Below are 16,349 nucleotides of genomic sequence, written 5' to 3' on the forward strand. Positions count from 1 at the left end.
ATACTCTTTTTATTCGATCTAATTCTAGCTCCAACTCAAGAATATGGGACATATGAAAAGTTGAGATATCGGGTGTTTCGGATAGGCCGACCTTCGATCATGGCCAAACTGAGGTATCTTCGAGATCGATTTAAGCTGATATTTCGAGAAAGTTTTATGCTTGATATTGTTGTCCAATTTATGCTAGCTAAGAAAATTTCAAAATCCGCATGACAACTTGCTTAAGCAGATAAGGCAAAAAATAATGATGTATCTTTCTAGATAAAGTAGGAAATAACAAAAGTATTTTGGCTAATAAGGTAAGGCTAAAAATTTGATTCTTCAGACTCCTCACGATACTTCTGCCCTCACTTATGAATAGAAGACCAAAAGGAACTCTTGAGGTATGCAATCACTTCTCTCTTTATACTCGCTCTTTCTCTTCTATTCTATAATTTTCTGATTTAAGCATCGGAGGATCTCCATCGGAGTCAATTCTGATGAAGGACTTATTTTGTAGGCCAAACCAACGTTGCTCAATACTAGCCACATCCCTTCTTCGTTCGATATGGCCGCAGTCAGAAAACTAGCGGCAACAGGATGGATATCCATTATCCTCTGGCTCTTTAGCATTAGTTAAGAATCATCATCATCGAAATAAATCCAATTAGTAGTTGCTAAAACAAATTATCTCTTGGTATTCACTTTTAATGTCTAATTTGATTTGCACGTTGGGTAGCTTCACTGGTCAGTGAGATATCATGCATACCATCATGAAATTTATGTAGATTATCTTTTTTTTTGTTTGTTTGTTTATTTGTTTGTTTGTTTGCTCCAATCCAGAAGTAGAAGGTAAAATACTAGATACAACAAATAGATAGATATCCGAAACTCTATTGTATGCGGGCAAAACTTATTCCTTTGGCATCTGTACTAATAGTATGGTTAAAAGCTGCTTGGCTGGATATTTGTGCTATTATAAACTGGTTTTCAAGCCATAAAATCAATCTATAAGGTGATTTCCTAACAGTGGTCACGTGGATTTCTAATCCTGCTCCTTGTAGGTCTTCTAATCTACTACTGTTCCATGACATTCTAGTTTGGAAACAATTGTTCTCAACAAATATTCTCTCGTGTTCCAAAGGAACAAAACAGGATTGCTCATTGGCTCTCCAGGAAGGCACTTTTAGGTGGTAATTTTTCTCGTCTACGGAGGCGGTTCACCTGTAGGTCGCTGCGAACCAGCGAGACCGCGAACCCACGAACCGCACGATGGGCCCGTTGATCAGATCCAACGGCATATTGTGGATTGCATGCGCCGGCGTCGCGCCTCCTCGTCTATTCCATCGAAAAGAGTATATAATTACCTACCTGCCCCTGATCCCGATGCCTCCCCCATTTCTCATCGCCGGTCGGTTCTTTTATTTTCCCTATCGGCTCTTGGAGCACCGTTCTCTTCTTCCCTCGGAGACCCCATCCGAGTTCTAGGGTTTCTGCTTTTCCAATCGATCTCTTGGGTTTCCTAAGACTTCAATCCTTTTACCCATGGCGGAGGTGGTCGACATGCCCACCGAAGCCCTAGATCGCCGGCGGGACCGTCCGCAGGAAAGGCGAGAAGCCCGACTGACGGATCTCCACCCCCGCCACCGCCTCCCTTGAGAAGAAGGGACAGGGATTCGAGGGAGAGAAGGGACGACAGGGACGACCGACCTCCGAACAGGCGGGACGATTACCACGACGTCAGGAACCGGTCGCCTCCACTCCCGCCGCCTCCGGCGCTCGGGCCTTCGAGGGGGGAGAGAGATCGGGAGTACCGGAGGCGCAGCAGCCCCAGCCCGCCGCCTCACGGTCACCGCAGACACTCACCTCCCCGCCGTTCCCCTCCACCTGGGCCCTTTAAGCGGTCCCGGAGGGATGATGGCGGATACGACCGGCGGCGGGGTAGTCCTAGAGGAGGCTATGGCTCAGACGACAGAAGGTGAGTAAAGCAATTGGTTCTCTGAGTATGAAATTGGCGAGTAAGGAAATTGGGTTTTTTAGTATCAAATCACCAATTTCGCTTATAAGATACGTTCTTGTCAGTGGTAATCACTATGGGAGGCTGTTTTCTGTTGCTGATACTCTGCTTTTGCTTGTAGGTATGGCTATGATTATGGTGGAGGGTATGATCGAGGTGGCCCGGGAAGCAGAGGTGGGTATGCTGATGAAAGGCCTTATGGCCGTCACATGAATCGTCCATCAGGTAATTATCGACACAGTTCTATTCACCACATTTTCGCATCAAATGCTGTCACCAATCGCAAAATAATCTTTGCCTCCATCAGCCTCTGTACCTCTGTTGTCCATTGTTAAATCACTTGATAACATACATGTCAGCCGTAATACGTTTTCTTGGTGCACCATATTTAAAATGTAAAACGAAGAATTGAGCAAAACAAGCCTTCACCGAATGTGTTTAAGTAGCTGAACATTGTATTTTGTCCTCCTTCAAATTCCATATGTTTTGGATAAGTTACCTCTTCCAGCCTGTTGTTTGCCTTGCATCTCTGCTCCCTTGCTCCACTCTCCATCACATTCAATCCTGTCTCCCTGTAGATGTGCTTGATCCTGATAACTGCCAGTGTCTTCTACTTATCATTCAGATTTCCCACTCATCATTATCTGCCCATGTCACCATGTCCAGCCAGAGTAGCCATCAACGCATGTATTGGTGGCTGTTAGAAACTTAGAATATACATTGAGGATGCATTTGGTTGCGGGTTGAATGATGGTTGGAATCCTTTAACACTTATTTCATTTTAAGCTGCCCAATGCTAAGCTTCCTATTTATTTGAAAGACGAAATGGACATTTTAAAAGGTTTGCAAGCTACTTTCCATATACTCAGAGTAAAAGTTTGCAAGCTACTTTCCCTATACTCAGAGTAAACTATTTCATCCCATACGATGAAGTAGTTCATTTCTAAGTGGGTTGAGAAAGTAAGTCAATCCATTTAGTCTAGGATACCATATTTTGCAACCAAACACCACCAAAAAGTGACAAAGAAGGGCGAACCTTAATTGAGGTTCTCTTATAGCCTAGTACCTCATCCAAAAAAAGGGCTAGACAAAAGTTATTAATTAGGATCTTTGGCTTTGCTTGCTTACCCAAAACTTGTCTCACGCACATGGCATGGAACGGAACGCATGCTGTAGAACTGAACATATGCTTGATTCTCACATATTTCCTCATTTAAGCTCCGACGACATTGTCAAGGAAAGGGCAATTGTACCTCACCCAAAAAAGGCTAGACAAAAGTTATTAATTAGGGTCATTGGCTTTGCTTCCATACCCAAAACTTGTTCCCATGCACATGACATGGAACTGAATGCATGCTGTAGAACTGAACATATGCTTGGTTCTCATATATTTCCTTATTTAAGCTCCAACAACATTGTCAGGGAAAGGGCAATCATAATTACCATGATTTGCTCTTGGTTAGTTCTAAAAGGGCAATGCTGTGGTATTCCCTAGCCACATAAGTAACAGATTGCGTTGGCTTTGATATCATTTGCGACGACTTAAGACCTGGCCTAAAGAGGTTTAGCTAGAAGTTACTAACTGCGGTCATTGGCCCTGCTTAAGTATATAAGGCCTCTCCAATGTACACTAGATCTAGGGCAAAACACATGCCCACCTAGATCCTCATAGGTTCATACATATTGTGCTCCACATGTTCCTAGCTAATTTATTATAATCATTTCAATCCGATGCTTAACTTGGTGGCTCTCTTCTAGTATACTGGATGATGTCTCAATACTTAAAGCATCTAATAGACTAGGAAGTCCATTCTTAAATGGCTTTCCTACTAAAAGAAGAAAATCAGCCCAGCTATCACCAATCTGGTTCAGAAATTTGATTTTGTTGCCTTTTACATCTTCTTTAGATCCCTTTTTTCTGAATGATGGATTACTCTCACTGTATCTAAACTTTTATTTGATGATGCATTGGCTGTTACCACCCTGAGTGATCTCAAGGACAGAGCACTTATTAATTTCTATTTTTAGAATTAGCAATAAATGGTACATTGAAATCAAGGGTTTTAATTATATCAGCCACCCTGGAAGGCGTCTGGTACCATGATGGACCTATATCTTGGTTTATCTCGGCATTGATAGGAAATTTTAAAAAAATAGGAAAGAAGCGAGTTTTCTAGGATCTCAGCTGATATTATAGGAATCAATATTTCTGAGATTTGAATTAATATGGTAAACTCCCATTAACCTTCATCTTAAGAAAATAATTTGATTGTCTAATAAACTAAATATAAATTTAAGATTCTAAAAGGCATGTTAGGAAATCTCAACCAATACTTTGATATCTAACAGCTAATACATTGGGAATACATTGGGACATGCTAGTATATGACAGCCAGTATAGTCTTGGCCAGGATATAGGTTTTCTTGTCATATTGGTAATTGCCCAATTATGGCGATACAAACTCATATACTGGCTGAGAACTGTCATAGTGAACAATACAAATGAGATGTAAGAAAGTTGAAAGAGCAAGTGGGAAAACAACATTAGCCAAACCCTGGAAATCTTGCTGCCATGTTTTAAAAGGGATCAGGGAATAGGAAAGTAAAGAACTCTTAAATCTGCAAATAGAACAGGTCTAAGAAAACTGTCGTCCTAATTAAAAATGGTTGATTTTTAAAGATGCACATCACATATTTAAAGGGACGAGCACTCATCAACTTCACTCAATTTTTTCTTCAGACAAGTTCTACGAACTGTATTATGGATGCTATTGACTTGGCAAATCATACATTATCAGCTAGCATTTTGGATTAACTGTAAAAAGAAACTAGAAAACCAGAAGGCAAGATTTTTGACTATTAATGTACTTTGTCAATGTTTTCTTCCTCTAGCTGTTATTCCTTAAACCCCTTTCTCTATTGCTTTTGCTGTATTGCATCATGGAATGATGATTTTTTTTCCTAATGTAAATACTTCTACTCAGCTGTGGCTGCTTGTCTTGCATTGAGTATTTATATGAAATTCAGAATTATGATAAAAAAGACATGCCATAATTGGAGATGTAAAGAGCCTTCACTTTTTTCATCCCCTCCAAACCCCCCCCCCCTTTTTTCCATATGAGATTCTCAGTGAAGCAACAGATAACACACACACACACCCAAAACAAAAAGGGGTAAATTTCCCTTGAATCTGCCAGGCACCATTTAGCTTTGCTTGTCATCACTGATAACCCAGATTTTACATGGGGAGACTAGGAAGACTAAATGAATATATGAATTACCTAGAAATATAAACAGTATCAACCTGACAATCCATTAAGCTCATTTCATCGGTAGACTAATGATTCCTTTGGTACTATTCTTCTTATAATCTTATAGCTTTAGCCTTGAAAAGGACAAATGATGAATATTATATTTTTGGATGTCATATAAGGCTGTCTTCAGAATTTGTAATTTGGATTGAAAAATGCTGAAGTTGATTGTGTTGGTGTGTTTTTTCATTTGGAACATCATTTTTATTCTAAACTTACTTTTTTGGCAGCTGCACAGTTATGCACCCACTTCAAAATATTGGAATTACTGTTTTGAAGGTGAATTGAGTTGCTAACCTATACAGATTGATAACAGTTTGAAATATAAATATCACTCATGTATTGAATTACACAGGAAAAAAGAAGTTATACATGCATGCATGGTTGTAGCATTCCTTCATGATTTAGATCTGAAGCTGATAGAACTACTGTATTATGAGGGAGCACACGAACTCAATCAATTATTTTCTTGCCTTATTTTTTAATACACAGGGATTCATATTGTTGAATTGCTCATGCAGAAAATATTTGTTCTTGTGAAAAAGTTGTTTTTACCCATGTTTTTATTGCGCTTGGTCCTTTCTGTATGTCATTCTTTCAATGCTCATTATTGAAAAAAATTATCAGTTTTTAGTCATTTACTGTTATGCTGGTAAAAGTTCCTTTGAAAAATTATAAAATAATGGAAGTAATTGAATATCTCTTTTAAACTTCAGACATGCTCAATGTCAAGGATCATGGCATTCTCTTATTTCTGTTTGTATTGAATGATTTCTTATTCTTATTCTTTTCCTTCTTTGAGTAAATCAATACTCAGATTGGGCTGATTCAGGACGTGGAGGTTTCGGTGATGGAGCAGAGGTCATTCAAAGGTTTGTAACATGCCACGTCTATATCTGGAACCTGGTTTAGCTTCTATCATAGCCCAGTATGAGGGATCTGATTAATGTTTTCTTGTCATTCTGCTAGTTGTTTAATATCTTAGCTATTTGTTTAAATTAATGTTCTTTTTCCTTGTTAGTGGTGCACTGGTTAGTGTTTTTTTTTTTTTTAAAACAGTGAAACTCCTTTCATATGCATTTGTTCATGATTAACGTAACATGTAAGCTCTATAATGGTCTCAAGTGTTAGTTAGTCTATATGCTGAAGAAAGGACATGATTAACTCTTCGCTTTATTGGTTGTATTATTGCTCTGACATTTCTATGCCATCTGAAGGCACTTGCCAAAGCGGTAGTAACTAGGAAGTATGTTGATTATGGAATTCCATACTAGGCCGAACCACCCGGTACATTTTATTTCGCATCATACTGGTAGCATACCGGTACATCGAATACACAGGTGTACCGTACCGTATTGCATACCGATACTATAGTGGGATTTTACTGGTACGGGGTGTGGTATCGAGACGGTGAACCTTGGTGCTGATTAAGTCACTATTTGATCAGATAGCAGGATTAAAATAGGGTGCCACTATGCTTTCTTTTTTTTTTTCTTAGAGGGGGAAAAAACAAATGTTGAGTCTTTGCCTGTATATGCATCTTGACTTTCTATGTGGATTGTTAAAAGTGTTTGTTAATGTACTCTACTTTAAAAGAAAACAAACTTCTCTTGTCATTAATCAATTGGTTTGTCAACTTTTTGTTTCTCCAAGTTTTCAACCTATGTTTCATTTCATAAATCTATTGATGTATACAAGAGGCAATAAACTTGTGGCTTTTATTTTTGGATTTTCTGTTCTGTCCTCCTTCAGCAATAAATTTATAAGCATTTCTATGCCATCTCAAGACACTGGAAGACATAGTAAATAGGAAGCATGCTGATTAAATCATTATTTTATCAGATAGCATGATTCGTTAAAATAGAATTTCATTATGTTTTCTACAAACAAAAAACTTACATTGAGCCTTTAATGTTTTGTTGCGATGGGAGGAATATCATTTTGATGTTCTTAAGAATTCATGATAAAGAGTGCAAGGATCCACTCTTCGTGGAAATGATTCTTTGACATATGCCTGAGATGGCAAGATGAACGAAAGTTGTCATTCTTTGCAAAAGGTGGTGATTGACATGGGATAATCTTGGGTGTCCATTAGGTCGGTGGACATGGATCTTTGGTAATCTGCGATCCACTACAAGCTTTTTATGGCTACATCTAATTGCTTCAATATCGGATATACTGTTGCTAATCAAAACCTGAATTTTACTTATGAAATGATGTTGCATGCTTAATCCTCTTCTTTTAATGTTCTTCCACCTCATTTTTTCAACATCAGTTATATTATTGCTAATCAAAACCTGAATTTTACTCTGGCAATGATGTTCGCACTTTCCATCTTTTTTCTTTCAATCTTCTTCTACCTCATTTTTCTATTTTTGTTCTTTGTTTCCTCTCTTCTTCCTTTATCATTTTTCCTGGAAAGGCGTGGAGCTGGAGCTGATCTGCTGTCTGTTTCTGGGAACCTGTGTCAAAATTAGCATTCCACTCTTTGATATCTTGTTGCTATGGTATCAAATGTGCTTAGGATCATTTAATATTGTCCCTAGATGTCCCAGAACTTTTCCTTCTCTCTTCAGATTTTTGGATGTTGGAACCTCAGTTTTATCTTATTCATGAGTTCTACCTAAGATCACATCAATAACTTGGATCTTTGTTTCCTTGTTTAGAACCCACATTGAACTCTGTTCAAGGATATACATGCACTTCAATCAAAATTCTTTGATGTTATTTTTCCTTTTTGTATCTAATTGCTGTGTTTGGTTTTGTGGAGGTTATTTGGCCTTGTCATTCAAATTTGGTTGAAGGTTGGAATTGACTATGAGTTTTCTTTTGCAATTTTTTTCTTCACCTTGGGCACGTTATGATCAATATAATTTGCTTTTTTATTATTTTTCTCCCAGGGAAGGATTGATGTCCTACAAGCAGTTCATCCAAGAGCTTGAAGATGATATTTTACCTGCTGAAGCTGAGCGCAGGTATCTAAAATAGAGCACAGCTGATATTATCTAATAATTTGATGTATGTCATGCAAGCATTTGGATTTGTGCTCTCATAATTGTTTTAGTTAGTTTATTGATGGTATTGGCTGTTATTCTACATAGTCTGATGATATAAGGCTGCATTATTTTTTATTCACTATATACCCAAAAATTTATCATGGTTGTGTAGGTATGAGGAGTACAGGTCAGAGTACATTTCAACTCAGAAACGTACTTATTTCGACACACACAAGGATGAAGAATGGTACTGTTACCTTTAGTCAATATATATTCCTGATTATGGTTGCAGATTTTTACCTATAGTGCTCATTTTTTCTATCTGAATATCTGTTGAAGTGATGCCTATGTGTCTTGACTCAGGCTGAAAGACAAATATCATCCGACCAACTTAGTGATGGTTATCGAAAGGTTAGTTGTTGGTGTACATGTCTGTGGTATAACCTAGTGCAAGGATTCTTGATCATTTGGAGGACGATTTCTACCCCATGCCATATTGTGTACTGACTTGCATCATTCTTACTGCATTCCATCCTAGTTATGTAATTTTCCTGCTGATCATGCTTCTTGCACACTCTCTTTACAGGCGGAATGAACATGCAAGATCAACTGCAAAGGAATTCTTGCTTGATCTGCAGAGTGGAACATTGGACCTGTAAGATAATTCTCTGCAGTCCTAGTTTTTGGTTGCCCATTCATTTTCTTGGTTTGACCCTTCTCTTCTTATCTCCTATGGCATGCAGGGGCCCAGGATTAACATCCCCGGTGGTAAGCAAATCTGGAAATGGTAGTGATCCAAACTCTGAGGATGAAATGGACTCTAGTGGCAAAAGGAGAAGGCATGCTAGGGGCCCGGCAAAAGAAAATGATCTGGTTTCAGCTGCTCCCAGAGCTCACCCCATTAGTTCTGAACCTCAAAGAATTCAAATTGACATAGAACAAGCTCAGGCACTGGTCCGTAAACTTGACACCGAGAAGGGTATTGTGGACAATGTTTTATCCAGCAGTGATCATGATAAATTGGATGGAGAGAAATCCCATGGTGGATCTATGGGGCCAATTATAATAATACGAGGCCTGACTACTGTCAAGGGTCTTGAGGGTGTTGAGCTGTTGGATACCCTAATTACTTATTTGTGGCGTGTCCATGGCATAGATTACTATGGCATGTCTGAGACAAATGAGGCCAAGGGCCTCCGGCATGTGAGAGCTGACAGTAAGAGCTTTGATGGATCTAATACCAGTGGAGCTGATTGGGAGAAGAAACTTGATTCACTCTGGCAGGAAAGACTGTGTGGCTGGGATCCCCTGGAAGTTTTGACAGCCAAGGATAAAATTGATGCTGCAGCAGTTGAGGCTCTGGATCCTTATGTGAGGAAAATAAGAGATGAAAAATATGGTTGGAAGTATGGCTGTGGAGCCAAGGGCTGCACGAAGCTTTTCCATGCTGCTGAGTTTGTTCATAAGCATCTTAGACTCAAACACCCTGACCTTGTGGTGGAGCTGACCTCAAAAGTGCGGGAAGATCTGTATTTTCAAAATTATATGAAGTATGTTAACTAATTACATCTTGTAAGAAGACTAAAAAGTTATGATTGAATTATTGAAGACAAATATGCTAGTTATTTGTCTCTTTCTCCACTGCAGTGATCCAAATGCACCTGGTGGAACGCCTGTCATGCAGCAATCTGCACCGGTAGGACTCCTTTTGTGAGTAACAATGCTATTTGGGCGTTTGACTCTTTCACGCACAAGCCCTTCACTTGTATGCTTTTTTAGTAATCCTAAATATCTATGCTTTCTGCATTATATTTAATAAGCACTTATTAGTGAGGTGCTTGTACTTTGTTTAGTTGACTCCCAACGGGAAAAATAATCTTAAGGCGCCTTCAGGGAGCCCGTAACAGTGTGAGTTACATTTGCAACTTGACTTCTGGTGCATCTTGTTGTGCGTGGGGCTTTCAAATATATCTTCTTCTAGTTGTTCAAGTTACATTTTAGGTCAATAACAGTAAATTGTTGTTGAATATTTTTCTGAAATATCTTATATTTGTTTGTAACATATTTTAGATTCATGAGATGGTAATCAGAATTTGAGCTGTTTGAACTTTTCTCTGTATTGACTGTCTACAAGCTGTCTGAGGTTACTGCATTTGGAGTTCAGAGACCTCAGCAGTGAAATTTTAAAATTACAGGATTGCATGCTGAAACAAACAATTTACGTTTCCGAAGTAGCGGCTTGTTAGTATATAATGTACTTAAAATTCTGCAGAAATGGAACAGCATTTAGAAGTGTTTAACAATGAGTGGCAGCTGTTATAAAGCACTAGCGAGATGGGATGTATATCTCAAAGGTTCTGTTTGGGAGTTAGGATATTTTATACATCTTCACAATTGGAAATTGCAAGACTGAAGTTCTATATCCTCCTGGTTTTGCCTTTTTTGATTGTTTTGCACTTTTGCTTTATTCTTTGTGATTAGATGCCACATTCTTTTGTTTTAAACTGTCAATTTGTACAGAACATTGTCATTTTATTAGGAGAGAGATGTTGTATTCTTATGGAACTTTATCATCTGGGGAACAGCAGTCCTATATTGTGTGATAGGTAAAATTTTATCAGCTGTGAATTTTCAGTCTTGCGAGATGATTGACAACAGGACATTTCTTTCATTTTGCATTTTCTCAATCCAGTCTGGTGTTTGGACTTTTAGCCCTTTTATTTCTTTTATTTCTTTTCATTTTTATTATCCTATGAAATATAATTCACAGAATTATCTGTGGTTCTGCTTTGTCCTTTAATTATTTCCTCTGTGTGACCTGTATGCACATACATATAAATAAAAAGAAACAACGCTTAGCACTCATGCATGGCATGTACCAAATACCTGTTTCTTGTAATTAACCGTGCCAGGGTACGCTTACTCTTGTCGTATTACTGCACTTTTTTTGCAGAAGGCCAAGGCACCAAGACGCAGATCAGTTTTAGATAACCGTCTTAGAGATGAACGTGGCAACCGTAGGGAGCATGACAGGGCTGATAGGGATGATGACAGGTATGATAGGGCTGATCACTCACCATCCCATGATGCAAATGGTGGTGCGGAAGGGGGGAGTCATGATGAACCAATGTATGATGCATTTGGTGTACAAGGGCTGCATGGAGGTCCTTTTCCTGCCGATATTCCCCCTCCACCAGTATTGATGCCTGTACCTGGTGCTGGGTAAGTCCATAGTTTGTAGAGTTCCATGCGTACCTACCTGATATTTGCTTCACTTCTTATCATCCAGTATCTTTTGTAGTCCATTGGGACCTTTTGTTCCTGCACCACCAGAAGTTGCCATGCGCATGCTGAGGGAGCAGGGTGGTCCATCGTCATTTGAAGCAAATGGTGGCCCTCGTGGTAGGAAAGGATTGCTCGGTCCACAAGCGGGTGGTTCAGCACCAATTCTTGCTGTACCTCCAGCATTTCGGCACGATCCTCGTCGCATTCGAAGGTTATTGTTTGTTTATAAATATATAATGACCTGCACTCATTGATACTCTAATTAACCACTTGCAGACTTCTGGGATGGGTTGATAATGATTCAGACTGCATCTCTTAGGCTTATCTTAGACAAATGAGATTATAGGTTTTGTATGACTGCAACTTGTAGCAGTCAATCCCTAGAAAGCATATGGATGCAATAACAATAATTGTTTATTAATAAAGGTTTGAAGACTAGTTTATAGATATTGGATCATCTAGTTAGGATTATTAGATCTTGTGTAGGTTTTGGTAGGGTAGTGAGCTCCAGATGAACAAATGAATAGAACCTCTGTAGCACATCCATTTCCTGCTGTATGTTTGCAGATTTTAAGGTTGTATTTTGCAAGTATTAGCAACAAAGTGTGGATGTAAAAGCCATTTATTTATTCTTTGTTTATTTGTTTCCAGTCCAAAAAAACTGCAGAGAACCATCTTTGATGGGCATTAATATAGGTAGTAGTTTTACCAATATAATAGACTGTGCTAGTTCTCCAAGTGAACAAGTCTGTCTATATGTTATTTCGACTTTCCTCATGAAGGAAATCTATGAAGGGCTTTATTGAGAATTAGTTTCTTAGAATAATGAGGATTTATAAGAATACTTGTACTCATCAGGTGTGCTTAAGTTACTTCTGGGTGTTTGCTGCTTTCTTTCATGTTGCAAAACTTGGAAATAAGATCATGATGGTTGAAAATTGAAACAATAATTTATCAGGGAAGATTGGAGCAAACATATTGAAACTGAAAAATATTGAGAAAAGATAATAGTTAACTCACAGTCTTCATCAACTCAGATGAGCTTATGGTGGAGCATCAAGAAATGAAGTTTGGTGGGCTCTAGGAGAGATGTGCATGAACAATAAGTTGAAATTATTGAATGTTAGCAGTAACGATGACACAACTAGTGCAATCTTTGTTGTGGGCTTATACTGTGGACTGGCTGCAAACCCATGTCATTTTACGCCAGTTATAGATGGATGAGCTGCTAATATTTGGGAGGATATACCCTGGTGTGTCCTATTTGTAGAGAAGAGGACAAGATCAAATGCTAAATTGGATCCTTAAGGGACGTCTTTGACCACAGGGGCTAAATATTAGTAGAATGATGATAAGAGTATGGGATGCAACTGTAGTGGAAATGGAAATGAAATTGAAGTTCAAGTCAAAATTGATGGACAAAAATCATTGCAGTGTTTGATTTCTTTAGCTAGGACTATTATGCAAAAAGTGTGTTAGATGAAAATGCATGCAACGGAGTGGAGTTGGATTTTCTGGCATTATGTAATCGAAGTGCACCTTGGCAATTTGGGGAAAGATTCTATAAAATGGCAAATGAGATCCACAATATTTTCTGGTTCAGAATGTTGGGCAATAAAGAGGGTAAAAGATGCACAATAGTGTCACAAAAAGCGAGAATAATGCAATCATTTTGTGGTAAATCTGGGATGAATATATTGTGCAGTAACTGAATGAGCAAATTTTGGGAGCTGCATCAATTGTGGGCTAAGTGATGGGAGTAATCATTAAGATGGTATAAGTATGGGCAATGTAGAATTAATGTGGGAGCAAGGAAGAGTAGTAGAATGTGAAGAATCCTTGGAAGATGAACAGTTGTGTGGAGGTGTTTGAGAAAGCTCTCAATAACTTCAGAGGAAGCCTAAGAGTGATGCCAGATGTGGATCGGCAAAGGAGACAGCAAATATGTGGGAAAGGGCTTGATGGGTATGGTCACAAATCACAATTATGCAAGTGGTTGCTAAGTACTGGAACCAACTTTTCTCTCATAATTAGTAGTGGTTGTAATTGGTTTACCTACTGCATGTGTACATCTCTCTCAACCAAAAAAAAAAAAAAAAAAAAAAGAACATGTATTTGTGTTTCATTGCTTGCTATTCATTTGTCGTGTTTTATAGTTGAGATGGTTTGTGTATTCATAGGGGTTTAGTTGAGCCGAGTTGAGTGAAGTCATTAGAGGCTTGAGCTTGACTCGATTCAAAAAATATTTGGGCTCGAAACTTGACTCGAGATCAATTAAGCCTTAATATCCCAAGTTCGAGCTTGACTCGATAAAAAAGGCAATACTCGAAAATGACTCGACTCAAATATCGATTGAGCTATACTCGAGCTCAAGTTTGATTCTTAGCCAATTCATAATGTATATAATATAAATAAAAATAATATTATTAAAAATATATATAAATTTGAATAGGCTCGCGAGCTTTGAGTTGAGTATCTTGCTACTCGAGCTTGATAGTAGCTGAGTCGAGTTGAGTTTGGACTTGAGTTGAGCTTGAGTAGCTTGACTTATTTGTGACCTTGGTATTCAGTAAGGTGAGTCTTGAGCCTGAATAAAAAGGTAGAGGGTTGACGATATATCATATAAGCATGTTAAACCTTGATGTTGAATCAAATTTGGTATTTGTAAATGCCTTGGGGCCTCTGCATCTGGAAGTTATGAGAAGGATATAGAAAAACTTAGGACTCATTAGGTAGACAGGAACAGGAGGGGGGATGTGTGGTCAATGGAAAAATGAAGGAATCCCTCTTGTTTGGTTGGAGTTTTCAAAGGAAAGAGATTAGAAGGTGGCATTCTCATGGGAACAAACTTCCCATATTTTATAGGAAAGAGAAACACATGTGGACATGGGTTTTGGCTTTCCCGTAGGAAAGACATTGGGATTTTTTTTTTTTCTAAAAGTGCCTTTAAAGCTATGAATAGAATAGGGTAAGATATTTTTCTTTATTAAGGATATAATAGGTGCTCTGGAATATAAGTAGATGCTCAACGACATATAAGTTACTCTGGAATTTGTTACTTTCCTGTAGTCAACTAAATATTCCAAAACCACTTCCCCAGGCATTATATTCCTAAGAATAAATTTTTTCCAGGAAAAACATTCTAAAGAGGGAATTTTCTTTCTGCAAACCAAACAAGCCCTTAAGGTAACAATAAAGGGGCCTCAAGGGAAAGCATGGTGGATGTGGATTTATAATGCTGACCAAATAATTGTGATAATGTTAGGTGTTGTGGTTTATCTTGTGTAAGATCTTGCTATATTTGTTTCATGTTTTTGTTGGCAGCAAGTTCTTAACCTGAATCTAAGTTATGTTTAATTAAGGTTTTGGCTTTATATGCATAAGATGCAGCTGTTATTCTAAATTCTGGTTTCTAACTTATTAAATATGTTATTATATTTTTTGTGATAATCTATAATCTATTCAATTATTTATTTTAGTACTTAATTTGAATATAGATGGTTGTCTTCCTAAATACTAGGATGCTTTCATATTTCTGACTAACATCTATCATGTAGTTTTAGCTATTCTTTGTTAACTATTGTTATATTTGCATCAGCTATGTACTTTGAAAGCATTTTTCCAATCCTACGTGCTCTTCGAATACCTGCTTCTTTCTTTATGCATGCTCGTCCGATCCTGTCTTTTGATTGCAGTTACCAAGACCTCGATGCCCCAGAGGATGAAGTTACTGTTATAGATTACAGGAGCTTGTAGACTCTTCATTTGCTGTTATACTTTGGAAGCATATTTGTATCATAATTGAGTAAAAGCTCAAAAGCATGCCTGTAGTCTAATTGCGATTGACTTCCTGTAGTCTAATTGCAATTGACTTCGTTTGATGGATTTATGCACTTTTGTACCATAGCTATGTGAGATCCTTTGGTCATGCTCTTGTATGCTGCAGGAAGAGGTGACATTAATAAATATAATCTGATCAGGATTCTTGATGTGTTTGCATATGGAATACCAAGTATCCACATTGTCAGATCGTATAACTGTTTCTTCTTTTTAAGTCAGTTTCCCATCTTGGCTGTGGCCCAGAACGCTTGAATGCCCTTTTTTTCTAACTAGAAAAAATAGGGCAGTACGATGCACGAACCTCCTAATCATTGCGAGGTCAGGGAAGCATTCTGCGTGTGGAGAGGTTGTTTCCGGATTTTAAACTCCTGACCTTCAAATCACAATGAGGCAATTATATTGTTGCGATTTAGAATCTCGTGATTTAAAACATCTCATAAAAAGCTGTGTTATCATGAAAATAAGGATGGTTCCGGACTGAAGGTTTTGTTAGTTTGTGCAACAGTGTCAGATAGTTTGGTTGCCGGTTGCCCTATGTGTATTTGTGCATATATATCACGAAGTTGATGAGCTGATTTTTTCCTTTTTTTTTTTTTTTTGGTAAAAGAGGACCTGATTCAAGGACCTAAATGAGCAATCTCAGAAGCATGTGGTGTGGGTATGTTCGATTCTTACGTGTATGATTTAAAGTTCTAAAACTAGTTGCATGAAGTTCGGGCACAGGAGGTCAATTCAAGAGCAAAAACTATCAAACTTTACAAAAAAAAAAAAAAAAGAGAGAGAGAGAGAGAGGAAAAGTTAGCCTGCAGCTCGCACGACAGCAAGAGGATTTCCTGTAGACGTGTGAGACGTTTCGCTCTGCCTTGTAAATCCCTTACAGAAATTCAACAAAATTCAAATAATAGGAGTTAATGCATTCAT

The 16,349-nt window shown here is 38.1% G+C and overlaps 1 protein-coding gene across 1 annotated transcript; it reads left to right on the plus strand.

The window, feature by feature from the left end:
* The first annotated feature begins 1,391 nt into the window (after positions 1 to 1,391).
* LOC105049333 (serrate RNA effector molecule) lies at positions 1,392 to 15,577 on the plus strand. The gene is given in 13 exon segments (XM_010928957.4): positions 1,392 to 1,594; positions 1,597 to 1,957; positions 2,118 to 2,221; positions 6,125 to 6,179; positions 8,208 to 8,282; positions 8,476 to 8,550; positions 8,667 to 8,714; positions 8,890 to 8,958; positions 9,047 to 9,853; positions 9,951 to 9,999; positions 11,257 to 11,525; positions 11,605 to 11,799; positions 15,284 to 15,577. Coding segments are annotated over 13 exon segments (2,238 nt in total). The 5' UTR covers positions 1,392 to 1,524; the 3' UTR covers positions 15,345 to 15,577.
* Positions 15,578 to 16,349: the final 772 nt, after the last annotated feature.

Source organism: Elaeis guineensis, chromosome 7, assembly GCF_000442705.2.
Source record: "Elaeis guineensis isolate ETL-2024a chromosome 7, EG11, whole genome shotgun sequence".
In the NCBI taxonomy this organism is placed as follows: domain Eukaryota; kingdom Viridiplantae; phylum Streptophyta; class Magnoliopsida; order Arecales; family Arecaceae; genus Elaeis; species Elaeis guineensis.